The sequence below is a fragment of the Eschrichtius robustus genome, chromosome 4, assembly GCF_028021215.1.
Source record: "Eschrichtius robustus isolate mEscRob2 chromosome 4, mEscRob2.pri, whole genome shotgun sequence".
Classification (NCBI taxonomy): domain Eukaryota; kingdom Metazoa; phylum Chordata; class Mammalia; order Artiodactyla; family Eschrichtiidae; genus Eschrichtius; species Eschrichtius robustus.
This window is the reverse complement of record NC_090827.1, coordinates 15,074,892-15,100,895: the sequence shown is the minus strand read 5'-3', so window position 1 is coordinate 15,100,895 and position 26,004 is coordinate 15,074,892. Positions and strand designations below refer to the sequence as shown.

Below are 26,004 nucleotides of genomic sequence, written 5' to 3'. Positions count from 1 at the left end.
AAATCAAAATTTACCCAAGATAATTATAATGAAGAACGGTGGTCATTGTTAAATCACTTTTTGAATCCTAGGAAAAAGTGTTTAACAAGTCACAGAATTCAAATAACAAATGGTGCAACTTCTTATCTAGTTCCAAACACTTCTCATCATATTAAAAATTTTACAGCATAGTAAAGGGAAATCCCTCCTCCCCTCAACTTTAAGCACATAAAATACAAACATCCCTGGCATTCTGACTCTTCTTGTCACCAAGGTTACCAACACTTACACTCTCTGCTGCTTACGCCCAGGTAAAATGAAGAAATGTATCGTGCCACACGTTAGTATGCCTTCACGATGCCTGACTCACTAAGCTATGAAACACTGCAAACCGTTGTGCCTTGTTACGCTCCACTGGAGAATAACAGTTGATATGAAAACAGGGAGGCTCCTAAGAGTGAATTTTACTATGTCCAAGGACCAGGCCAAATACCTCATTATGGTCAGTCTCTCTGTCACATCCATAAGGGGAGCTAGAGAAGAGTAGGATGTGAAATTCCACAATATATCAGGCTGCTGGAGAAACTCCAAAGGCAACAACCTGAAATCTATTAAATGTGATTTGCTTAATTTTTCAGAAAGTCTATGACAGGGCACTATGCCAAAAACTATTCCACAAAAAACAAAAAAATCTTTCACCATGTAATTGGAAGTAATATGTTAACAGAGAGAGGAAATCCGTTTGGAAATAGGAAACAAATGATAGAGGATAATTATTAACCAAAGCTCTAAATGAAAAAATTCAAATAAATAGCATCCCCCCAGAAGTTAATAAAATCATTTAAAGAAGGTCAGCACATCTTTATTTTGTATATTCTCACGCAAAATGGAAAAAAAAAGAGCCACTTAAAAACATACAGAATCCTCTGTAGAATACCTGTGATTAAGCCCTGTAAAAAAGGAGAAAGATGGAAACAGGCCCATCTGATTGGAAAAGATGAAAGCCTGTCCAAACGTGTGCTAGCACAGGTATGAGGAAACTGGCATTCTCATTGTGGGTAGGAGTGTCTCTATAGAGATATTTGGCAATATGAATCAAAATTACAATTGCAAAAAAATATATATATATATTACAATTGCATACAACCCTTTGACTCAGCAATTCCATTTCTAGGAATCTATCTCACAGGTATGCTCATATATATGCCATATATAGATAGATATAGTTATTGATGCAAAAATTACACTACATTGTTACTAAAAGAAAAAGATTAGAAACAACCTAACAACCTAATTGTCCATCAATAGGAACTGGTTAAATAAATTATGATAAATCCAAATACAATGCAGCTGTACAAAAAGAATAAGGATATATTTACTGATTTGGGGTTAAGTGAAAAAAGCAAAAGGCCCAAAAAAAAGCAGATTTTTAAGGATACTATTTGTGTTGGAAAGGGGGATGATGAGGATATATACGTATTTTCACACATCTGTATAGATTATCCCTGAGAGTATACAAGAAACTGCTAACACTGGTTGCTTCCAGGCAGAGGAAATGAATGACGGGACAACAGGAGGCTCTTTCCTCTAAATGCTATTGAGTCATTTGGCTTTCAACTCATATGAATATCTTACCTAAAGAAAAGCATAAATTAACCAAACTTTAAAAGGGGGAAAAGGGTGAAGGGTGAAGATTTCTTGAGTACCAAATCTGACCCAGTAAGTAACTGTTCCCATTGTGACCTTTTTAAAATTGCCTATTTCTTTTTCTCTTTCAATCTAACTTGTTCTTTCCCTCCCATCAAGTCCCCAGTTTATTTTACTCTCCTCCATTTAGGCTGGACAGGCACATTTGCTGCAACTACTTAGCCCTGCCGGGTGGATTAAATGCCAATGAGGTTGATGAACTTTGTTCCAGTAATTATCACACAAAATGGGTAACAAACTCAGCTGTAAAAGAAATCTGAATGTTTACAGAAGGATAGATAACTCCACTTATGCAACAAGAAAGAAATGATAATAATAAGGTGACAGAAGATGGGTAAGTGAAGATTTGAGAGATTCCATTTTAATACTATAAAAAATTCTTCCAAGCCTGACTTTAAACACTCATTCAATACTGTCTGCTCTGTCCACACCTAAATATTTTATTACCTTTAAAAAAAAAGAGTGTCTATGCTATAAAAGTGATTTTCCCACTCTGTAATTAAAGAAACAAACCTGAATTACCAGCAGGGCTACACAGTGTCTCTGTACCCAGAATACCTAAATTAGGGGTCACCATGGTCACTGCTCATTACTTCTTAAACTAATGTTTTCTTTTCATTCCCAATATTATGTCACTTATTTGCAAATCCATACATATATTAACATTTCACATGTGAGGATCTTGTTTTGTCAAGTTTTATATTGTATACTCAATATATTATCTACATCTCAAAAATTCAAACAAAGGCCTAGAGTCTCACCTCCTAAAGCTGAAACATAATTATCTCTTATAAGACGCCAAAGAGGGACTTCCCTGGTGGCGCAGTGGTTAAGAATCCGTCTGCCAATGCAGGGGACACGGGTTCGAGCCCTGGTCCGGGAAGATCCCACGTGCCACGGAGCAACTAAGCCCGTGCACCACAACTACTGAGCCCGAGTGCCACAACTCCTGAGCCCGCACACCTAGAGCCCATACTCTGCAACAAGAGAAGCCACCACAATGAGAAGCCCGTGCACCGCAAGAAAGAGTAGCCCCGGCTTGCTGCAACTAGAGAAAAGCCGCACGCAGCAACGAAGACCCAATGCAGCCAAAAATAAAATAAATTAATTAAAAATAATAATAATAAGATGCCAAAGAAACAACCCCTTTTTACCTGGAGCAATGTTTGCTCCTAGATTAACTAACTCATATCGGATTTCTCCTCCATGCAGTCGTAACTGGGGGAAAAGGCCATGACCAGTCTTGCAGTGCATGGGAACCTGGGTAAGAACTACTGCAAACAGGATATTTCAGACAAAGACTAACTGTATATTCAGATTAACTATATATTCACACTGCAGCCTAACCAACAACCATCATAAAGACAAGCTCTTTGCATTGAAAGTTCTCGAAAATGACTGAAAACAAGTCTATAGGCTTTGGTTATTCTGAGTTTAAGTAAGCAAATATTAGACCTAACTCATGAGTAGGTGAATACCTTGTATGAAAATCTCCCTTACTTAGGTCTAAAGTGCTATTCTTACTTCACCCAGTCTCTACAATATTGTTTCTTCCATCAGATACAGAAATCCTGCATACCTGTAAAATTCCTTTTAACCAATAACTCTCCAAAATGCCCAATATTCATTAAAAACTAAAAAAAAAAAAAAGAAAAGCCTTTTTTTCCTCAAACTATTAACTTACAATAAAACATACTGATAAAGATTTTCATTTCTTTACAAATAACAAACCAGAAAAACACCTTCAGAATTATCTTGAGATTCTTGACCCTCGGGACCACAGATGACAGAAAACTGCCACGTGGGAAAAGACAGGTCTCTGAGTCCCCCACAAAAGGTGATTAATATTTTAAAAGCAGAGGGTGAACATACATGTGAAATGTACATTATGCAGTTAAACAAGCTAAATTATCAACTTTCTCACTTGGCATAATAACAGGGTAGTTGGAAGGGAATGTAAAAGAAAATACTCAACAGCTTAAAATTAACAATGGGCCCATTTATTCAAGGGAGGATGGTTCTCCCATTTCAGCCTGAGGACTGAAAGTCTCTTTCTGCCCGCCTCTAGGAGGGAAACTCTGCAGCTGGCCTGTCTGGAGAATCACTCAGCTATATTCACAGCTTCACTCAGACTCAAGCAATGGCAAGAAAAGTCTTCGTCTTCACTTGGAACTGAAAACCAACACAGAGAAATACTGACTTTGGGGTGTTCAGATTTCATTCTTCAAGGACCAGTTCAATTAATTTCTCCTGTAGGAAGCCAACCCTCTACCCCTAAACAGATATGAAAGGTCTGTGCCCACTGAAACTGAGAAACACTTATCTGTATCTCTATCATTCCATCAAATATTGTCTTGTGACAGGTCTTATGACATTGTCTAGTACTGTATTTATTTTTCTCCCCAACCTTTGTACTCCCCAATGTTTTGTCTCTTCTTCAGTGGCTTCTAGGAAGTATCCTTTTAACTACTGAATGAATGAATTCACAGCAAAGTGTTTCCACGGCTCTTTCTCTGTTCTATGTAATACTCCTAAACAGGACTCCATACTCCAGGAAATGGTACATGTCTTCTGCTTTTCAAATCTAACTAAAATCTTGTCTGACCTGGTAACAAATGATCCTCCCTTAACTCTTGAGAATCAAAATCTCTATTATTTGGGTATTAAAATGTCTGACCTCATTTTATCTGCTAAAGAAACACCATAGATGTGTTTATAGAGAATTGGGAGATCACCTTCAGGAAATCCAAATATTGACAGCTAAGGGAAAAATTCTAATATCATACATCAGAAAATAACACAAGCAGAGTATTTCAATTTTAGGATGCTGTACTTAAAATGTTATTCACAAATACACTATCTTTCTTGTAATTCCATCATGAGGGTCAGCAACTTGCCAAAATATGGCCTTGAATTGTGCAACAAGTCTCCTATTTCTTCTTATAAAATATATTGGCAAAGACCAACAAACCCACACTGCTACAATAAAACCCATCCCCACATACCATGGCTTCAAGGCAATTCCATAAATACAGGGTCATAAAAAGACAGCCTGCAAACTCCAGTAGCCAACACATCACTTTAAGGATAGGAAATTGAAGACAGTGACATGGGATCAGGCAATTACAGCAATTTGAGGATCTTTTCAAAAAGTTTGCAACAATCACCAATCTTATCTTAGAAACCCACCTACTAAAAAAGTATGCAAAACTCATACAAAAGAGACGGGGAACAAAATCTGACAGCAATGTTTTACAGTTTTACAGTAAAACTGTTTACTGTTTTACAGTTCTACAGTTTTAAAATTTTACAGTTTGTATGCTTTACGAAGCAAGTCATAATCCATATATTGCTACGCTGGTAACAAAATCTCAAGAAAACAGAATGTTCAAGTCTCAGCCAATGGCTTATTTATCTCAAATACATTTGATATCACAGAGCTCCAATATTATAAGAGAACATAAAGAGCCCTTTGGAGTTCAACATAATAATACATGACCAGAGGAAATACTGTATACTTTTGAACTATATATAGATGCAGGTTCCTAGCTAAGCACAAACCTGTAAGTTTTTTTTTCTTTATCAATTCCAACAGACCGTAAGTAAAAAAATATATAACTGCTATGTTCCCTAAAATTATGGGGGATTTGATGTTTCAAGTCTCTAAATTTTTTCTTTTTAATTTCATATTATTGTAAAATATAACAACTGAGAGAATACCATGCCAGACCTTGTTAAGAATTCCACATACATTATTAAAATAAGAGAATCACTAAATTACATGTTTTAAGGCATGCTTTCAGGTTTTAATTGCTTCTTGATACTATTAATTAAATAATCTGGTGACCACTGAAATACATCCCAGTAATTTTACATAATTGAGGCAGAATAAATATAACCAGAGAACTCATTAAGATGAGGTATAACATTAATAATCTTACTACCACAATATAGTTTAGTTATTAGGCACCCATCTTTATTAGGCAATGTTTCTGGGCCTGTTAAAACTGAACCCCACAAGGGGTTAAAAATAACTACAATGAAAGGCCAACAGCCTAGCTGCACAGTTGCACCAACATGCCCTTTCCTCCGCCTCCCCTCCTCGCCAATCCAGAATGAATTGCATGCCCCACTGCACAAGGCCCAAAAAGGTCACAGGAGATGGCAGAGACTTTTGTAAGAGAACAGAAATAACTCAGCAGCTTTGTTACCGCAGTCTCTTTTAATCAGTGTGTTCAAAACCCTTTAATTAACACTCTGTCTACACAAGGAAAGCATTTCTTCTGTGCCAGGAGAGGGCACATATGTATGTACACAGTGTTCTGTTGTATCAGCATCACAACATGGCACTCAGACTGTCTGCCAGGAAACTGAAGCACAGAAAACTTTTTTAAAGGTATGGTACCACAACATTTACATACTCCATTTGCACTTCTACAATCAAACACCAAAGTGTGTTTCATTAGGTGTTAATTTGCTTCTGAACTTTTTTTTCAGCAAAAAATGGAAATATTTAAACCATCATTTTCTTTAGCCCATTATCATAAACTAGGATATTCAAAATTAATGTCAAATAATGTAAACAGAACGTGAAAACAGACAATATTCAAATATTCTTCCTTTCTTCATGATAGCTCTTCAGCAGGAGGCAAAAAGATACTGCCCCCCTCAAACAGGAATAAATCACAAGACACATTTTCACACAGATGCTTTACATTTAAAATTTCATCCAACCAGGCAAAGTCTTAAAACTTTCAGGCTGGATTACATACATGTGTTTCCTTGTAAAATCTGAGTAACTGGAATCAAGATGGAATTTGATAAAGATAACTATTTTAAAAATCCATAGCCAAGAAACAAGGAAAACTTCATTAGCAAACTGGGATTTGAAGTATTTTAATAGAGATACGTAATTGTTACAAACTTATTTTTAATCTTTCAAAATCGAGTTGGATATACATACTGTAAGAAGCAGTGTGTGTGTATATATATATATATATAAGTATCTATACCTATATAATTAAATAATAAGTACATATATAATTAAACCAAAAGATAACTCTCTAAATATCTAACTAGAGAAGCAATCTACCTAAATTTATGATAAAGCTTATTGGGGAGGAGGCAGAGCATTAACTGCTTGAAAGCCAGCTCTTCCACACCAGCCGTGGGAGCTCACAGCACAGTTCTTTACAATGAGAATAAAACCACTACTTCACAGGTTGGTGTGAGAATTAACTGAGATGAGGTAAAGAACTTGGCAAAAATCCGAAAGTTTGCTGGTAATGCTGTTGGGGGAATAGATTTTTTTATGTATTACACAAAAGTGCAAACTGGCATAACCTATCAAAATTATACATATATAATTATGTATATATGATATCCACTGAAGCATTACTTGTAATAGCAATACTGGAAACAGTATAAATGCCCTTCAATAGGGGATTGCTTAAATAAATTTTACTTCCCTACAAAAGAATTCTATACATCTGTTATAAAAAAAAAAAAAAGAAAAAGAAAAAGAACAAAACTCTAGTAACAGGGAAAGCTCTCTAAGGTAAATTGTTGAGAAAAAAAGCAATGTGTGGAACAGTGTGTATTAAGATGCTACCATGTAAGTAAAAGGGGAATAGATATTCATATTTATTTGAATATACAAAAAACCCTCTGAAATGTTACACAAGTAATTAATAGCAATAATTACCTACTGGAGATGAAAGTGAAACAATGTCTGATACCCAGCCAAACCTCAATAAATGAAAGCTATAATTACTCCATCAATGTCATTATCATCATGAAAACATATCATTAAAATATATACACAGAATACATTCAAACTAAATCCATAATGAGGTAAACAGCCAAATCTTAAGCATTCAAAGGCTGACTATCTAGTTGGCCATCCAAGCCCTTCATTTTCTCTTCATAGGTAAGTAGCTTTGGGCCATTTTACTGTAGGCTAACCCCTCACCAGAGAGCGAGCTGAGGAAATAACACCAAAAACAGTCATTTTATTCAATATTGATCTACAGTTTCTAATAAACAGCTTCTGGAGCTGAAAGGGACCGTGAAAATCCCACAGTGCAAACTTCTATTACATACGAAGAAACTAAGGTCCAGAGAACTCCCCAAATTAGCGACAGTTCAAAGATTTGGAGTCTGTCCCCCCAGTTAAATGCTTTCAATTTTATTATTAAGGTCGGGGCAAATAAGCTTAACTGAAATCAATTATCCTTGCTAAATTCCCTCCCCAGCCCATCCTTTACTATAGATAACTAAGTTTGCTGAGATCATATTCCATAAGCAATTCTATTAAGTAGAGCGCAGGTCATCAGAGAATTCAACAACTCGGCCGTGACGTTTCTAGGATTATGCATTGAATGAACACCCGCAATAAAATCTGTAAAGTTTGCTTACGCTAGAGATTGTCAGAGGCATGTTGAAGTCCTTGCCACCTTGTAGCCGGAAACCCCAAGGAGCTGGGCCAACCAAGGACACACTGTAGTTGCTCATGGTTCTAATGGCTCAAAGTCCAATCCCCAAAAATGAAAGAAACTGTGAAAGAAAATTAGATGGTTAACAAAAATGTTTATTTTAAAACCTATTACATATTTCAACTAAATGATCTTCAGTATTTTGTTTTGGGGGGAAGAGGGGATACGCAAAATAAGTCATATTAAGTTCTCATTTCAGTCGAAGAAAAGGAATCTATGAGCTAATACATAATCTCTAAACTCATGCCAATTTCCATAGTCTAAAAATTCCATATTAGAGTATATTTCTAGACATTTGATCAGTTTTACAACTTGCTACAATACAATTTGTGGCTTCTTGCATACAAACTTTAATTCAAAGTACTTTACAACACTTCATTTTATACAAAAAAAGAACAAAACTTTATTTCAGGTTTAATTCAAAATGATTTTCCCTGTCCTTCTGCCTGCAGTTGGCAAGAGTCCTTCAATTTCACTTACTTAAATTCTAAGTTACCCTAACATATGAAAAGAACTACAAATCAGTAGACTCTCATTCATGCTTTCCAAACTCTAAATTCTTTAAAACGAGAAGTTGTTTTTTAATGCATGAAACTATTCTCTCCAATTATAAACTACAACTTGTATTTCCTCTTCTGGGGATGTGTTATCTTCCACGCAAAGAAATTATTTACATTTCCTTCAGACAGGCAATGATGGGCAATACTCTAGCACAATGATATTTCAATCAGAACCTGCTTTTTGTTTTATATACACACCTCATCAGGCAAAGTGGAGCGAGCATTTACCACACAGTGTATAAGTCTGACTAAACATGGTAGGAATAAAAGGTGAATCTTAATGCATGAAAGAATTAGAGCTTTAGAAAACAACCAGCGCTTCAGTGCTTGCTTTCTTCTGTGTTTTGCTGGAAGTGCGCTCATAATGACTCTCATGGTAGTACTTTTATGTAACAAAAAAAAACTCAAGAAAAAAAAGCGTGACTCGGAGTTTGGTGTTGGTTGTTATGGTAGTTATGTGTGAGCGGGAGAAACTGGGAGGAATGGAGGTCTTCTAAAATGTAATACTAAGACACCTATTATTTCCCTCTTTAAAAATAATAATATAACAGATGTGTAATAATTTTAAAACCACATTTTTAAAAAAGAAGCTGTTTCAGACACGCTTCCTTGGAAAATCTGTGCTATTCAGCCAAATCATCACCTATTATCTGTCTTAAAATATTATTCCATTTTTTTAACCCATTGAAAATTTCTATTCCATCACACCAAATTAATAGTGGCAGATGTAGATATGCGAACCACTGGGTATATTAAAAGCAAGCAGATTCCATCTTCTCATATGGGGAAAATGAGGCAAAATTTTCAAATAAGTCCAGTTCTTAAAGAAAAATCAGTGAAAATCTGCCCTGCATCTGCCCAGAAACAAAATGGGCTTTTCCACTGGCATAGTAGTTCACTGAACTACTAGCCAATAATACATTACGTCAATACTGATGCAACAAACACTAAAAAGATGAAAAGGCCAAACCAGAGGTCAAACTAGTTAATATATGTGAAAAACAAATAGGAGGTAATAAGGAGCCACACATAATCTAATTGCTTTCTCACTGTAATAAACGAGAAGAGTTTCAGAGAAGTTGTAGAGGAAGACTGGATAATGGCACACAATATAAATCAAAAGTGTGTAAAGCCAACAGATATTTCACAGGCAGCCTACCCCCCCCCTTCTTTTTTAATCTTTAACTTTTTGTCAAGAGAAGAATGTGAAAGTGAGGTTCCACTTCCTCTGATCTCAACATTCCCTACAAGAAAATGTGTTTAATTCATATATCAACCTATGTACCTGCAGCTTCCCTTTACTTGCGAGTTCCCTTCCTGATTTCTCCCATTTGTTATTAAAATCTCTAGCACTGGCAAGGTCACAGCCACACTAGAGAACCAGCGTCAGTTCATTTCTAGTGTCGTTTCCCTTCCACTACTCTCCCTTTGCTAGCTTCACGTGCCTTAAAATATTCTGAAACCGAAGCAATTGTAATACTACTGGCCTTTTCCAGGGCTGGTAATATTAGTGCCCAAACTCTTCCTAAAATACCAAGCAGGCAGGAAATATTGAGCAGCCTTTCTGCTTTCAAGCACGTAGATCGTCTTTTAGGGGAAAGTCCAAACAGTGTCTTCGCTCTAGTCCTTAGGCAGGAAGCCTGGCATTTCCCACACTCCTATCCCAGCTTCTTCGGTGGGTGGGAGAAGGGAAAGAACTCGTGATGAATTTCTCCGAGAAGGGTCTGAAATGAAAGCTGTTATCTTGAGATTCTCTTCTTCCCCAGATTGAGCGACTGCGGAGGTAGAGCGGAAGAACTAAAGCCGCGGGCACCGGGTGAAAGTAACCGACGAGACAGTTTTCCAGCAGAGGTTCACGCCTAGCCCCGTTTGCCAAATAAGGTTCCCGAGCCGGCCGCTCTGGAGGCAGGCGGCTTCCAACGGCCCCGTGGTCAGGAAGGCAGACTTGGGAGAGGATCCGGCGATCACACCCGAGACCTACCCTGCCCAGCGCAGCCACGAATTTTCTTTCCAAGGACTGCCCTGTCCACACGCCTTTCCTTTTTCCACTTACTGTCAAACGAACGGGACCACAGTCTTTTTTAAAAAAGCCCCACCAAGTACGCGAGCACTAATAAATCTGGCGTTCGTGACAGATTTGTTTTTTAAACAAGTTTTATTTCTGGACGCACGGAAGTTGTCCCCTAACAGGTTACACAATCCTAAATATTCGGGGGGAAATAAATGCTTCTCAGTAGCGTGAGAGCAAATAAAAAATCAGCACGCCGTTCCCGTTTAGACCCGCTTCCTCCCCACACCCCCAGGAGACTCGCGCGGGACGCGAGTGTCCCCGGACGCCTCGGTGCGTGCCCGGCGACGCCGCCGCTCTCGTCCCAGCCCGCCCGGGCTCCAGTGCCCGTCCTCTGGCCTGGGGCCCGCTCCCGCGCCGCCCTTTCCCGGGCGCTCCTCTTCCCACGCCGCTCTCCCACCTCCGCTGATCGGCGTCCGGCAAACACCTGAGCAGCCACCCGGCGCGAGGCGCGCCCCCTCCTCTCCACTAGCTGGGCTTCCCTCCACGCGCTCTACGTACGGCGACCCCTTCTTTCCCTCCTCCCTACCGGGGATCCGAGACGCGCATCGCCGGCGGGCGGCCACTCACCTCGGGTCTGGCGCGGCGATACCTCCGCCTCAGACGAGCGCTGACAAGTGACTCGCGGTGTGTACGCCGTCCCCACGGCCCCCGGGAACTTCCGCCTCCTGGCTCCTCACCCCCACAGGCCCCGCCCCCGAGACAAGGCACGCCCCCTCCGCCCCCGGCCACGCCCCCGGGCCGAGCAGGGCTGGGAGGCGCTGGGAGAAAGCTGCTGCGGAGCCTAGCCGCTGCGGAAAACAATTGCACTACAGACTTTCGGTGGCAGTAGTCTTAGGGGGTTTTGAGCAGTACCTGGCAAAAGTCCGCTCCCCCTGCCTGTTTTATAGTGGATGCATTTCTCTCTAAAGAAACTTTGAATTGGCGAGCAGTTGCTTTGGCTAAAATAGGAGAGGGCTTTGGATAAATCCCTATCTATGCAAGTTCAGCAGCCACTGCCTGGTTTTTTGGGTGAGCTTTATGTGCCCTGAGAAGTGAAGACTCTTAACGTTTACTTGTCAGGAAAGTGAAAATCAGTGACTTTAATATCTAGAAGTTAACTCCTCTTATCAAACCATAAGACCGTGATAAACAGCAGCGGCCATAAGTGGTTCAACCATTATAGCCTCAGCTTATTTTTCTAAATCCAGATCAATAGTTCACTTCGCAGTTTCTGTAAAGTGCTTGATTTAGCCCAAGGAATTTATTCATGAGCAAATTTGAATAATGTTCAGTGAACATACAGAAAGTAACTTGTAGGCTTCTTTTAAACAGTGAATTGGCTTATAAAATGTGAAAAGGACAATTCTTAACCAAGGGACATGTAAAGCAAGGCTCATGGGATCCGTGAGTCCACTAGAAGTGCAAACAGAATTCTAGAGAAGACCCAAAACTATGCTCTGTCCAAACCGGTAGCCACTAGTCACGTGTGGCTAGTGAGCATTTGAAATGTGTCTACTGCGGCTGAGGCACTGAATTTTTTGTTTTATGTAAGTTTAATTTAAATTTAAAAACTGAAGTAGGGTAACATGCTTCCATTAAACATAAACTTTATTGTTTGGGAAGGACTACATTTCACTTTACCACTGAAAATGTAGTGCCCAAATTGAGCTATAATTGAAGTAGATTTTTAAGACTTATCATGAAAAATATAATGTAAAATGTCATTAACTTTATATTGATTACATGTTGAAATAAATTTTTTTATATTTGGTTAAACATATAATTAAAATTAATTTTGCCTGCTTTTTAATGTGGGTAAGGAGACATTATATTTTATTTGCAGTAACCATTGCTGTCTTTTTTTATTTAATTTTGAATTTTATTTTATTGATTTTTTTATACAACAGGCTCTTATTAGTTATCCATTTTATACATATTAGTGTATATATCTCAATCCCAATCTCCCAATTCATCACACGACCACCCCCCGACACCAACCACTTTCCCCCCTTGGTGTCCGTACGTTTGTTCTCTACATCTGTGTCTCAATTTCTGCCATGCAAACCGGTTCATCTGTACCATTTTTCTAGGTTCCACACATATGCGTTAATATACGATATTTGTTTTTCTCTTTCTGACTTACTTCACTCTGTATGACAGTCTCTAGGTCCATCCACGTCTCTACAAATGACCCAATTTCGTTCCTTTTTATGGCTGACTAATATTCCATTGTATATATGTACCACTTCTTCTTTATCCATTCGTCTGTCGATGGGCATTTAGGTTGCTTCCATGTCCTGGCTATTGTAAACAGTGCTGCAATGAACATTGGGGTGCATGTATCTTTTTGAATTATGGTTTTCTCTGGGTATGTGCCCAGTAGTGGGATTGCTGGGTCATATGGTAATTCTATTTTTAGTTTTTTAAGGGACCTCCATACTGTTCTCCATAGTGGCTGTATCAATTTACGTTCCCACCAACAGTGCAAGAGGGTTCCCTTTTCTCCACACCCTCTCCAGCATTTATTGTTTGTAGACTTTTTGATGATGGCCATCCTGACTGGTGTGAGGTGATACCTCACTGTAGTTTTGATTTGCATTTCTCTAATGATTAGTGATGTTGAGCAGCTTTTCATGTGCTTCTTGGCCATCTGTATGTCTTCTTTGGAGAAATGTCGATTTAGGTCTTCTGCCCATTTTTGGATTGGGTTGTTTGTTTCTTTAATATTGAGCTGCAAGAGCTGTTTATATATTTTGGAGATTAATCCTTTGTCCATTGATTCGTTTGCAAATATTTTCTCCCATTCTGAGGGTTGTCTTTTCGTCTTGTTTATTGTTTCCTTTGCAGTGCAAAAGCTTTGAAGTTTCATTAGGTCCCATTTGTTCATTTTTGTTTTTATTTCCATTACTCTAGGAGGTGGATCAAAAAAGATCTTGCTGTGATTTATGTCAAACAGTGTTCTTCCTGTTTTCCTCGAAGAGTTTTATAGTGTCCAGTCTTACATAGGTCTCGAATCCATTTTGAGTTTATTTTTGTGTATGGTGTTAGGGAGTGTTCTAATTTCATTCTTTTACATGTAGCTGTCCAGTTTTCCCAGCACCACTTATGGAAGAGACTGTCTTTTCTCCATTGTATATCCCTGCCTCTTTTGTCATAGATTAGTTGACCATATGTGTGTGGGTTTATCTCTGGGCTTTCTATCTTGTTCCATTGATCTATGTTTCTGTTTTTGTGCCAGTACCATATTGTCTTGATGACTGTAACTTTGTAGTATAGTCTGAAGCCAGGGAGTCTGATTCCTCCAGCTCCGTTTTCTTCCCTCAAGACCACTTTGGCTATTCAGGGTCTTTTGTGTCTCCACACAAATTTTAAGATTTTTTGTTCTAGTTCTGTAAAAAAAATGCCATTGGTAATTTGATAGGGATTGCATTGAATCTGTAGATTGCTTTGGGTAGTATAGTCATTTTCACAATATTGATTCTTCCAATCCAAGAACATGTTACATCTCTCCATCTGTTGGTGTCATCTTTAATTTCTTTCATCAGTGTCTTATAGTTTTCTGCATACAGGTCTTTTGTCTCCCTAGGTAGGTTTATTCCTAGGTATTTTATTCTTTTTTGTAGTAATGGTACATGGGAGTGTTTCCTTAATTTCTCTTTCAGATTTTTCATCATTAGTGTATAGGAATGCAAGAGATTTCTGTGGCATTAATTTTTTTTCCTGCAACATTACCAATTCATTGATTTGCTCTAGTAGTTTTCTGGTGGCAGTTTAGGATTCTCTATGTATAGTATCGTGTCACCTGCAAACAGTGACAGTTTTACTTCTTCTTTTCCAATTTGTATTCCTTTTATTTCCTTTTCTTCTCTGATTGCCATGACTAGGACTTCCAAGACTATGTTGAATAGTAGTGGTGAGAGTGGACATCATTGTCTTGTTCCTGATCTTAGAGGAAATGCTTTCAGTTTTTCACCATTGAGAATGATGTTTGCTGTGGGTTTGTCGTATATGGCCTTTATTATGTTGAGGTACGTTCCCTCTATGCCCACTTTCTGGAGAGTTTTTATCATAAATGGGTGTTGAATTTTCTCAACAGCTTTTTCTGCATCTACTGAGATGATCATATGGTTTTTCTTCTTCAATTTGTTAATATGGTGTATCACATTGATTGATTTGTGCATATTGAAGAATCCTTGCATCCCTGGGATAAATCCCACTTGATCCTGGTGTATGATCCTTTTAATGTGTTGTTGGATTCTGTTTGCTAGTATTTTGTTGAGGATTTTTGCATCTATATTCATCAGTGATATTGGCCTGTAATTTTCTATTTTTTGTAGTATCTTTGTCTGGTTTTGGTATCAGGGTGATGGTGGCCTCCTAGAATGAGTTTGGGAGTGTTCCTTCCTCTGCAATTTTTTGGAAGAGTTTGAGAAGGATGGGTGTTAGCTCTTCTCTAAATATTTGATAGAATTCACCTGTGAAACCACCTGGCCCTGGACTTTTGTTTGTTGGAAGATTTTTAATCACAGTTTCAATTTCATTACTTCTGATTGGTCTGTTCATATTTTCTGTTTCTTCCTGGTTCAGTCTTGGAAGGTTATACCTTTCTAAGAATTTGTCCATTTCTTCCAGGTTGCCCGTTTTATTGGCATAGAGTTGCTTATAGCAGTCTCTTAGGATGCTTTGTATTTCTGCCGTGTCTGTTGTAACTTCTCCTTTTTCATTTCTGATTTTATTGATTTGAGTCCTCTCCCTCTTTTTCTTGATGAGTCTGGCTAATGGCTTATCAATTTTGTTTATCTTCTCAAAGAACCAACTTTTAGTTTTATTGATCTTTGCTACTGTTTTCTTTGTTTCTATCTCATTTATTTCTGCTCTGATCTTTATGATTTATTTTCTTCTACTAACTTTGGATTTTGTTTGTTCTTCTTTCTCTAGTTCCTTTAGGTGTACGGTTAGATTGTTTATTTGAGATGTTTGTTGTTTCTTGAGGTAAGATTGTATTGCTATAAACTTCCCTCTTAGAACTGCTTTTGCTGCATCCCATAGGTTTTGGATCATCGTGTTTTCATTGTCATTTGTCTCTAGGTATTTTTTGATTTCCTCTTTGATTTCTTCAGTGATCTCCTGGTTATTTAGTAACATATTGTTTAGCCCCCACGTGTTTGTGTTTCTTACGTTTTTTTCCCTGTAATTGATTTCTAATCTCATAGCATTGTGGTCACAAAAGATGCTTGATATGATTTCAATTTTCTTAGATTTACTGAGGCTTGGTTTGTGACCCAAGATGTGATCTATCCTGGAGAATGTTCTGTGCGCACTTGAGAAGAAAGTGTAATCTGCTGTTTTTGGATGGAATGTCCTATAAATATCAATTACATCTATCTGGTCTATTGTGTCATTTAAAGCTTGTGTTTCCTTATTAATTTTCTGTTTGGATGATCTGTCCATTGGTGTCAGTGAGGTGTTAAAGTCCCCCAGTGTTATTGTGCTACTGTCGATTTCCTCTTTTATAGCTGTTAGCAGTTGCCTTATGTGTTGAGGTGCTCCTGTGTTGGGTACATATATATTTATAATTGTTATATTTTCTTCTTGGATTGATCCATTGATCATTATGTAGTGTCCTTCCTTGTCTCTTGTAACATTCCTTATTTTAAATTCTATTTTATCTGACATGAGTATTGCTACTCCAGCTTTCTTTTGATTTCCATTTGCATGGAATACCTTTTTCCATCCCCTCACTCTCAGTCTGTATGTGTCCCTAGGTCTGAAGTGGGTCTCTTGTAGACAGCATATATATGGGTCTTGTTTTTGTATCCATTCAGCGAGCCCATGTCTTTTGGTTGGAGCATTTAATCCATTCACATTTAAGGTAATTATTGATATGTATGTTCCTATTACCATTTTCTTAATTGTTTTGGGTTTGTTTTTGTAGGTCCTTTTCTTCTCTTGTGTTTCCCACTTAGAGAAGTTCCTTTAGCATTTGTTGTAGAGCTGGTTTGGTGGTGCTGAATTCTCTTAGCTTTTGCTTGTCTGTAAAGCGTTTGACTTCTCCATTGAATCTGAATGAGATCCTTGCCGGGTAGAGTAATCTTGGTTGTAGGTTCTTCCCTTTCATCACTTTAAGTTTATCATGCCACTCCCTTCTGGCTTGTAGAGTTTCTGCTGAGAAATCAGCTGTTAACCTTATGGGAGTTCTCTTGTATATTATTTGTCATTTTTCCCTTGCTGCTTTCAGTAATTTTTCTTTGTCTTTAGCTTTTGCCAATTTGATTACTCTGTGTCTCGGCGTGTTTCTCCTTGGGTTTATCCTGTATGGGACTCTCTGCGTTTCCTGGACTTGGGTGGCTATTTCCTTTCCCATGTTTGGGAAGTTTTCGACTATAATCTCTTCAAATATTTTCTCTGGTCCTTTCTCTCTCTCTTCTCCTTCTGGGACCCCTATAATGCGAATGTTGTTGCGTTTAATGTTGTCCCAGAGGTCTCTTAGGCTGTCTTCATTTCTTTTCATTCTTTTTTCTTTATTCTGTTCTGCAGCAGTGAATTCCACCATTCTGTCTTCCAAGTCACTTATGCATTCTTCTGCCTCAGTTATTCTGCTATTGATTCCTTCTAGTGTAGTTTTCATTTCAGTTCTTGTATTGTTCATCTCTGTTTGTTTGTTCTTTAATTCTTCTAGGTCTTTGTTAAACATTTCTTGCATCTTCTTGATCTTTGCCTCCATTCTTTTTCCGAGGCCCTGGATCATCTTCACTATCATTATTCTGAATTCTTTTTCTGGAAGGTTGCCTATCTCCACTTCATTTAGTTGTTTTTCTGGGGTTTTATCATGTTCCTTCATCTAGTACATAGCCCTCTGCCTCTTCATCTTGTCTATCTTTCTGTGAATGTGGTTTTTGTTCCACAGGCTGCAGGACTGTAGTTCTTGTTGCTTCTGCTGTCTGTACTCTGGTGGATGAAGCTATCTAAGAGGCTTGTGCAAGTTTCCTGATGGGAGGGACTGGTGGTGAGTAGAGCTGGCTATTGTTCTGGTGGGCAGAGCTCAGTAAAACTTTAATCCGCTTGTCTGTTGATGGGTGGGGCTGGGTTCCCTCCCTGTTGGTTGTTTGGCCTGAGGCGATCCAACACTGGAGCCTATCCAGGCTCTTTGCTGCGGTTAATGGCAGACTCTGGGAGGGCTCACGCCAAGGAGTACTTCCCAGAACTTCTGCTGCCAGTGTCCTTGTCCTCATGGTGAGACAGAGCCGCCCCCCGCCTCTGCAGGAGACCCTCCAACACTAGCAGGTAGGTCTGGTTCAGTCTCCTATGGGGTCACTGCTCCTTCCCCTGCGTCCCAATGCGCACACTACTTTGTGTGCCCTGCAAGAGTGGAGTCTCTGTTTCCCCCAGTCCTGTTGAAGTCCTGCAATCAAATCCCACTAGCCTTCAAAGTCTGATTCTCTAGGAATTCCTCCTCCCGTTGCCGGACTCCCAGGTTGGGCAGCCTGACGTGGGGCTCAGAACCTTCACTCCAGTGGGTGGACTTCTGTGGTATTAAGTGTTCTCCAGTTTGTGAGTCACTCACCCAGCAGTTATGGGATTTGATTTTACTGTGATTGCACCCCTCCTACTGGTGTCTCACTGTGGCTACTCCTTTGTCTTTGGATGTGGGGTATCTTTTTTGGTGAGTTCCAGTGTCTTCCTGTTGATGATTGTTCAGCAGTTAGTTGTGATTCCGGTGCTCTTGCAAGAGGGAGTGAGAGCACGTCCTTCTACTCTGCCATCTTGAACCAAATCTGAGACATTTTAAATTACCTATGTTGACTGGCATTATTATATTTTCACTGGATGGCTATAGTCCACAGTTTTCTTCACATTCTCCAAAAGATTATGTTGGAGGGAAGGGTTTCCTAATGTGAGCTGGTTTATAGAGTGCTTTAATATTTGTCATCATGTTTGATAGCTCACAAAAATAAATAAATAAATAAATAAATAAATAAATAATAACACCTGCCACTTATAATACCTGCCATGTGCTAGACAGTGTAGTAATCCTTACAATAACTTTATACGACAAGTGTCATCCCATTTACAGTCAGGAAAATTGAAGTTGCAAAAGATTGCAGCTTGTAACAGTTCCACAGGGCGATTTGTGGAATTACCCTGTAACAGTCCCATCTCTGCTTCTCCTCATCTGTTTGCTGCTAATACAGTTAGAGCCTGAATGAATCCAGGTTGACAAGACATCAAGAACTGCAGGCAGTGTATAGAGGTGTCACTAGAGGGTAAGCATCTTTAGGTAATGAAGAGTTGAGAGTGTTATTTACCTATGCAAATTAGTGTTAGCCTACAGGCGATAGCCTGCCTCTGAATTCTCCTCCTCCTCCTACCACAGTTTAAAGCCGGGGGTGTAAGGGAAATTAACCAAATTCAATAATGATGCATAGGTTGATATTTATTTAAGTGCCCTCCAAAGAACCAACTGTATCAAAATGGCACAGATAGCTTGTTAAAACTGCAACTTCCTGGGCTCCAGACCCAGGATCCTTGCAGATGGGCCCCAAGAGTCTGCCTTTTTAACAAACAACCCCCCTCCAGGTAATCATTCAACTATTATGCTTAAAAACCACTTCCCTAGAAATATCCCTATATCCCCAATTTACTGTGTCCTGTGCTTCAGTGAAAACCATGCATCCCAGATAGCAGCAACTTATCTCAGTTTCCTCGTCTTAAAAGAAATAACTGTAAATTACCTTTTGAGGTTATCATGAGGAGTAGGGATAATATATATATAAAGCGTGCTTGGCACTAAGTAGGCGTTAAATAAATGGTAGCCTCAACTGTAAAATCGATAGCTAGTGGGAAGCAGCTGCATAGCACAGGGAGATCAGCTCGATGCTTTGTGACCACCTAGAGGGGTGGGATAGGGAGGGTGGGAGGGAGACACAAGAGGGAGGGGATATGGGGATATATGTATATGTATAGCTGATTCACTTTGTTATACAGCAGAAACTAACACACCATTGTAAAGCAATTATACTCCAATAAAGATGTTAAAAAAAAAAAAAAGGTAGCCGTATGAAACTTTCCTAACCAATTGATTAGATTTATTTATGTATCACAAAAGACAAATAGAGAACTTTAGCATTTATTATGCAGGTACTATTTCTTGACTTATGTATATTATTTTATTCTTACAACCATATAAAGTAGGTATTTTTTTCCAAGGAAGAATCAGAAAGTTGGAGATTAAGAAATTTAACCACGGGCACACAACTAAATAGTGATAGAAGTAGAGCAGAGGGTCTGACTCCAAAAACCGTGCCCTTTTCATCTCAACACACTGCATCTCAGTAAATTCAGTAAGCCATCCAGCTTAAAGACCAGAGAAAGAAGGTGGAAAGCTATAGCAACTAACATTGTTGAGGGCCATAGAGGTGCAATCTGTAGCAAATTATGGAAATTAAATAAATGCTGAGTTACTTCTAAACAAGAGAAGATAAAACTCCTAAACCACTTTTGGTAGGGCATCTGCCTTAACTTGCTTTAGAATGAATTGACACTGAGCCATTCTGACTCCCCTACTCTGTCTCCCTCATGACTAACATTTATGAAATGGTTGGCCATGGTTTGAAGGTCAGTCTGTGATTACAGACTTGCAGGAAGATAACTGAACCATTGGGAAATCAGACCAACGTCCTTAACCTCATTAACACTATGGCCTAAGCAATGAGGCACTCACCACAAAGAAAACCATATTAGCGTCACTTTATCAAAACCAGTGCACAAAAAGCGAAATTAGAAAAGAAAAGTAGATCAAAAGATTAACTAATTTAGCAGGAAGAGTTTTTAAGAATATTCCACCTAAACAGTATTTACCTCCATGTATAACTGTTTGCTCCAACATTTTATTATCCGATGTATGACTCAGAATCCTCTTGCAGTACTTCAAAAATAACAGAAACTTTAAATTATAAGATGACATGGCTGTGATGAGCTTTTACAGTTGCACCCAATAAACTATAAAGTGCCAGTCTTTAAAAAGTTCCTACATTACTCTAAGTCAATTTATCTTTTAAGTCCTAATCCTGAAAGATAAATAAACCACTCATAGGTATGAGTATTTAACGTTTAATATCCGGAATGGAGAGGAAGTATTAACTATTTCAATACCTAAAGAAACATTTGGTAATCTAGGGAGAAAGGCATACTGTCATTCTAAAGCTTACTACTGACTCCTGGGAGAAGGGCCAGAACTAAAACAGGCACAGAGAATGGAAAGAAAGAAATGGATGAGAAAGACTCTAAGAACAGATCCGTGAAGCTTAGGTATCTGAGTAAACGTGTGCTTGAGGAAGAAGTTAAAAAGAAGTTTCATCTTGTTAAAACTAGCTTTCAAGTTTCAAGTCTGGGTTTTGGGGGTGGTATTAATAACTGACTGATACTGAAGAAAGAGTGGCAAGTATTAAAATGAATATGCATTTCACTGGCAATTTCCAGTAAGCAAAAAAATCCAATTGGTAAGTGAGGGGTATCAATAAGAAGGGTAGATAGTAAAGACACTGAAAAAAGTCCTCAGGAGCTCCAAGTTTGAGATTGCAGAAGGGGAGGAATATTCCTCATGATAAGATCCAGGTTTAGCCGGTCTGATGTTTTACTCAGATAAAATCATTTCTTTGAGGAGTCTGGGGGAGTTTGAAAGGATAGACCAATATATGATTTTGGAGATGAGATAGAAACAAAACATTAGGTCAATCATTGAAAAAGCTGAAGAAAAACATTATTTGAAGAGAGTCAAGAAAGTAAGAAATGGGCCTTCAGCATAACTTCCCTATTAGTTGGTACTACCAAGAAATCAATCTCCCTGGCCCGGGAGGCAAGACAGGCTGGGAAGAAACCTTATTCATTTTCCTGTTTCCAATTTACCTTCATGTAAAAAGAGTTAAGAAGAAGTGTGTTAGGAAACCAAAAAGAGATAAATTTGAAAATTGTTAGCTTTCCATGTATAACATCTTGCACGTTTGTACTAAATGAGTTACGGAAAATGTGAAGAAAGAAGGTTTAGGATGCACGCTGTGAGAGTGCCCACTTAGAAAGATTTTACTTATAAAAGGTATTAGGTCATTTTTGGAGAATACACTGTGTCCACACCGCTATGCAGTGTCCCTTTGTTAAGTTATTTTCAATTAAATACCTTTGAGGGTACCATCTGTTTCCTCTCAAGATCCTGACTGATAACATTGTTGGTGATTCTTTTTATCATCACCACCCTGGATAAATCATTACAATGCTATGCATGCTTACTTATTGAGCATTTACCATGTCTCATGTTCTGTTGATATAAGTGTTTTTAAAAGCAAACTCATTTGGGGGAAAATATTAGATTTTGCTTTTTGGATTTTTTTAATGGGTGACTTTATATTAAGCATTTTCAGTTGTTTAGAAGCATTCCCATTATTAAAATGTTGTGTGATGACTCACTGTCACTTAAAATCTGGAAATTGATATTTTCTTTCTATATTGTCAATTTTCTAACCAGTAAAAGAGCTAGTAAAAATTGCAATAATTTATCACAAATAAATAAAATACTTCTTAAATCAAGATCTTGTCTATGTATATATAATAAAGTATAGACAGTGGTCATCTTTGGGAGATGGGATTATGAGGCTGTTATTTTTTTTCCTTTATAATTTTCTAAATTTCAGATTTTTACAGAATATTTAATATATCTATAATGAGAATAAAGCAACACGCATTTTTAAAAAAACTACATGAATTGACTAAATTCATCATAATAATATAAACTTATATTAGCCCCAAATTAATTTTAATTTAATTGGTGTTTAAATCTAAATTTCTTTAAGTATGGTTTTGTCCCAAACCACTGATGTAATCTTTACTGATCCATTAGGTAGTTTTTCACATTGTCTGGGTTTAGAATTTCTCATGCTTTTCCATGTGTCTCTCCCATCAATGGTGGAGCTATGAGGACATAATTATTAACAAGACTAGTGTACAAATAAGGTCATTTAAGCAAGTGGTATTTTGGATTGGAAAGATCCTTGAGGAAATCTAATCATAGCAAGCTTTATTTACAGTAAAATCTCTCCACCCAAAAAATAGTACCTCTACTAAGTATTTTTAAAATCCATTTACATACTCTGGGAAAAGCAAAGAAACTAATATTTTCACTGGAAGGTGTCCACATGTGTAGTCATAGTGGAATGCATTAAAGCATGTCATTCCTAGCCAAAATGTAAGGGATGCTGTACTAAGAATGATGAATCAATTCATCAAAAATCTGATTAAAGCATAGAATTATTTTTAAGATAAGGAATGATATGAAGGAATAAATATGGATCAATAACATAAACCAAAACTATACTTAATTCCACTGAAAATGGAATATACATCACATCAAATTCTGCCAGTATGTAATACGCACATATTTATTGGCATTTATTTTCATAAAACTAATTCTAGGAAATTACTCAAAACCATTTTCTGCCAGCTGTGAAAAGGTTAACTAATGAAGAAAGTAAACAAGACATTTTTAAAAATCTATGATATACGAAACTGGAATCTTTAACTATCTTCATAATCTGATTATTTCATACAACAATATATCTTTAAACTATTCTTTAGCCAAAGTTCGATGCCTGCTTCTTCTCAGAATTAAAAGCTTTAACAAAATAACTGCAGTTTTTGATATATTAATAACAAAATTCATCCATTTTTACTTAAATATTATTACTTTAGACATTAAATCTTATATTTTAAAAATTCTGGAAGAAGTCTAGATATAAATGCTATCAGTGGTTGCCTCTGGGTAGTGAAACTTGGTATAATTATATTTTACTTCTATTTGCTTTTTGTGCTTTTCAAATTTTCTCTGAAAACATTTTACTTTTCTAATAAACTGAAAATTAAGAGTAGCATTTTTTGTATATATTAATACATGTAGCATTGTTATATACATTGGCATATACACATAACAAATATATATGGAACAAATTAAAATTATGAACAATAACTCTTACTTATTAAATACTAGTAGCTAGATACTCTTCTGAATCCTTTATATGTATTTCATCCTCATAGCAACCATAGGAGTTAGGTACTATTATTTTCAGATAGGAAATGAAAGTACAGAGCTAATATAACTTACAGTCATACAGCTGGCTAGTATAGGCAGAGCTAGTTTTTGAGACCAAAATATTTGACTACAGAGCACATGTAAAATAAGTGGGTGCTTTTACAGAGTATATTATGAAAGTTTGTATCTCTGAAAATTTCTTTTCGAGCAAGTCTGATTCAGCCCAGTGTGGGTCTAATTCAGTTTGTAAACTTGATGATTTTTATGTCTTTGCATAACTATTAGGTGAATAAGTTACAATAAGATAAAAAGATTGATCATAATAAAGGTCATTTCAGGATTAAGAGAGAAAACTCTAAACTTGATCATAAGGAAAATTTTCTTTAAATATTTTAATCTGAAACCATTATTTCTATGAAGATTTATAGCTTTCCCTACAGAAAAAGGCCTTGTAATAATAACATATCTTTCAGTATGTGAAAAAGAGTTTTTAAAAAGTCAAATTAAAATCTCCACAGAACCTAAATGAATTTCTCTATGTGAGACAGGCTGGGACCCAGGACCCTTTGCTGCAATGCTGCAGTGCTTGCACCTGGACACACCTCTTCTCGAGCTACAAAATACAAGGAAACTATATGGGACTAAAAATAACTGCATGCATGCACAGTTAGGGCAGATTCTGGGCAGAAGATACAAAGAGGCCAAAAAACCCAACTGCCACTTTGGAAGAGCCTGGAGCAAAGCAGGGCACTGCGCATGCCCCCTGCACACAACACGACCTACCGGGTGGGCAAAACCCCTAAGCCACCCCTCCAGCCGACCCCTGGACACACCCCTACTCTCACCCCCACGTAAGGAACAAGCTCACCCCTCCGCCCCGGGGAGAGCAAGCAAGGGAACCTGTTGTTCTCACTCCCCGCTGCTGCAGCAGGGGCCCCAGTAAAGCCTTGCCTGAATTTCTTATCTGGTCTCTGATCAATTTCTATTGCTTGAGGAGGCCAAGAGCCCTGGTCAGTAACATACTTTGTGGCGCCCAGCATGGGGCACTTGTCCCATTCTGGGGAGAGGATCTGGGCACCTCCGGGACCACCGAACGCAGCTTCCCTGTGGGTGACAAGCAGTGGCCTGGACCTCTTGTTTCAGCATCACCACTTTTCGTAAGTCCACCCTCCTGGCCCCTGCGGGGCCTCAGTACCCTCATTCAGGCAACACTTCCCCCCTCTCCTTTGTCCTTTTTTCCTCACCTTTGTCCCGTTCCCTCTCCTGAAATCTCTCTACTTCTCTGTCCTCTCCTCTCTCTGTCCTCTCCTACTTCTGTCCTGTCCTTCCGAGAGAGTGGACATCGGGCAGCTACAGCGTCACTCCTCTCAGCTTGCGAGACCTGCTCCCTCTGGCCGGCAACGGCTCACCTTGACAGGTGACAAGCAGAGGCGGGAGAGGCTCGCCTCACACGGTGCAGACCTTGGTCCAGCGGGCTCTTCCTCACAGGAGATTTATGAGAGCGATAGAGGTTCAAACCTCATGTCGTGTAGTAGCTGGAAGGCCGATCATCCCGATATTCTCACCTTTATTTTCCTGCCACCAAGAGAAGTCCCGTTGGGAACCGGCTGAAGCGGCAGGTTTCTGTATACTGGTGTACCCGTGGGTGAGGGTCCCACCTGTTGGTTGGGGACCCACAGACAACGTACAACTGGCTGGTTTCTGGGCTCGATCACGCCGGTGGGTAGTGGACAGGGTGCTTTCTCCTTCACTGGCCCTTTCTGGAAGCACGCAGGTCGGTGCCTGAATAGACAAGCTCAGGGGAGGGGTTGAAAAGGCAATCTCTCTCTTTCTGTCTCTTTCTCTTTTTCAGTCTTTTCTGTCCCCCCTCCCTTTACCTCTCCCTTGGTCCTCGCACCTGCACTCCCATCCCCTTTATCCTGAAAACTTCTTGCTTGTGTCTTTAAGTTTCGTGATTGGTATCTTTGTTTGTGTTGTGGTTTTGTCTGTCCAACTGCTCCTGCAAGTCTCTGCTGACATTGTGGTCATGGTGGAGCACTTAAGCCTTGAAATACCAATGCAGCCCGCATTGCCTGAGACTCTAGCCTTGGGTTACTTAGTGGGATTTTAAAGAACAAAAAGAAAAGACAGGAGCTTGCC

General features: G+C 38.6%; 2 protein-coding genes across 5 annotated transcripts in view; one reads left to right on the top strand and one right to left on the bottom strand.

The window, feature by feature from the left end:
- The window catches only part of PDLIM5 (PDZ and LIM domain 5), a 210,841-nt gene extending 199,384 nt beyond the window's left edge, over positions 1 to 11,457 (bottom strand). For all 3 annotated transcript variants that reach the window (XM_068542458.1, XM_068542459.1, XM_068542460.1), the window contains exons 1-2: positions 11,379 to 11,457; positions 8,104 to 8,241 (exon numbers count right to left, since the gene is read on the bottom strand). In XM_068542458.1, the coding sequence (XP_068398559.1) occupies positions 8,104 to 8,199 (96 nt within the window). In that variant the 5' untranslated portion in view covers positions 8,200 to 8,241; positions 11,379 to 11,457. The remainder of the gene's footprint in view (positions 1 to 8,103; positions 8,242 to 11,378) is intronic.
- A 6,548-nt stretch (positions 11,458 to 18,005) lies between these two features.
- Positions 18,006 to 26,004, top strand: part of HPGDS (hematopoietic prostaglandin D synthase) — a 157,659-nt gene continuing 149,660 nt past the window's right edge. Inside the window, exons 1-2 of one of the 2 annotated variants that reach the window (XR_011073819.1) lie at positions 18,006 to 18,074; positions 24,414 to 25,078. The gene's annotated coding sequence lies outside the window, so the exon portion shown is untranslated. Of the gene's footprint in view, positions 18,075 to 24,413; positions 25,079 to 26,004 lie in introns of those variants that run through there. The other variant, XM_068542057.1, reaches the window with a different exon arrangement.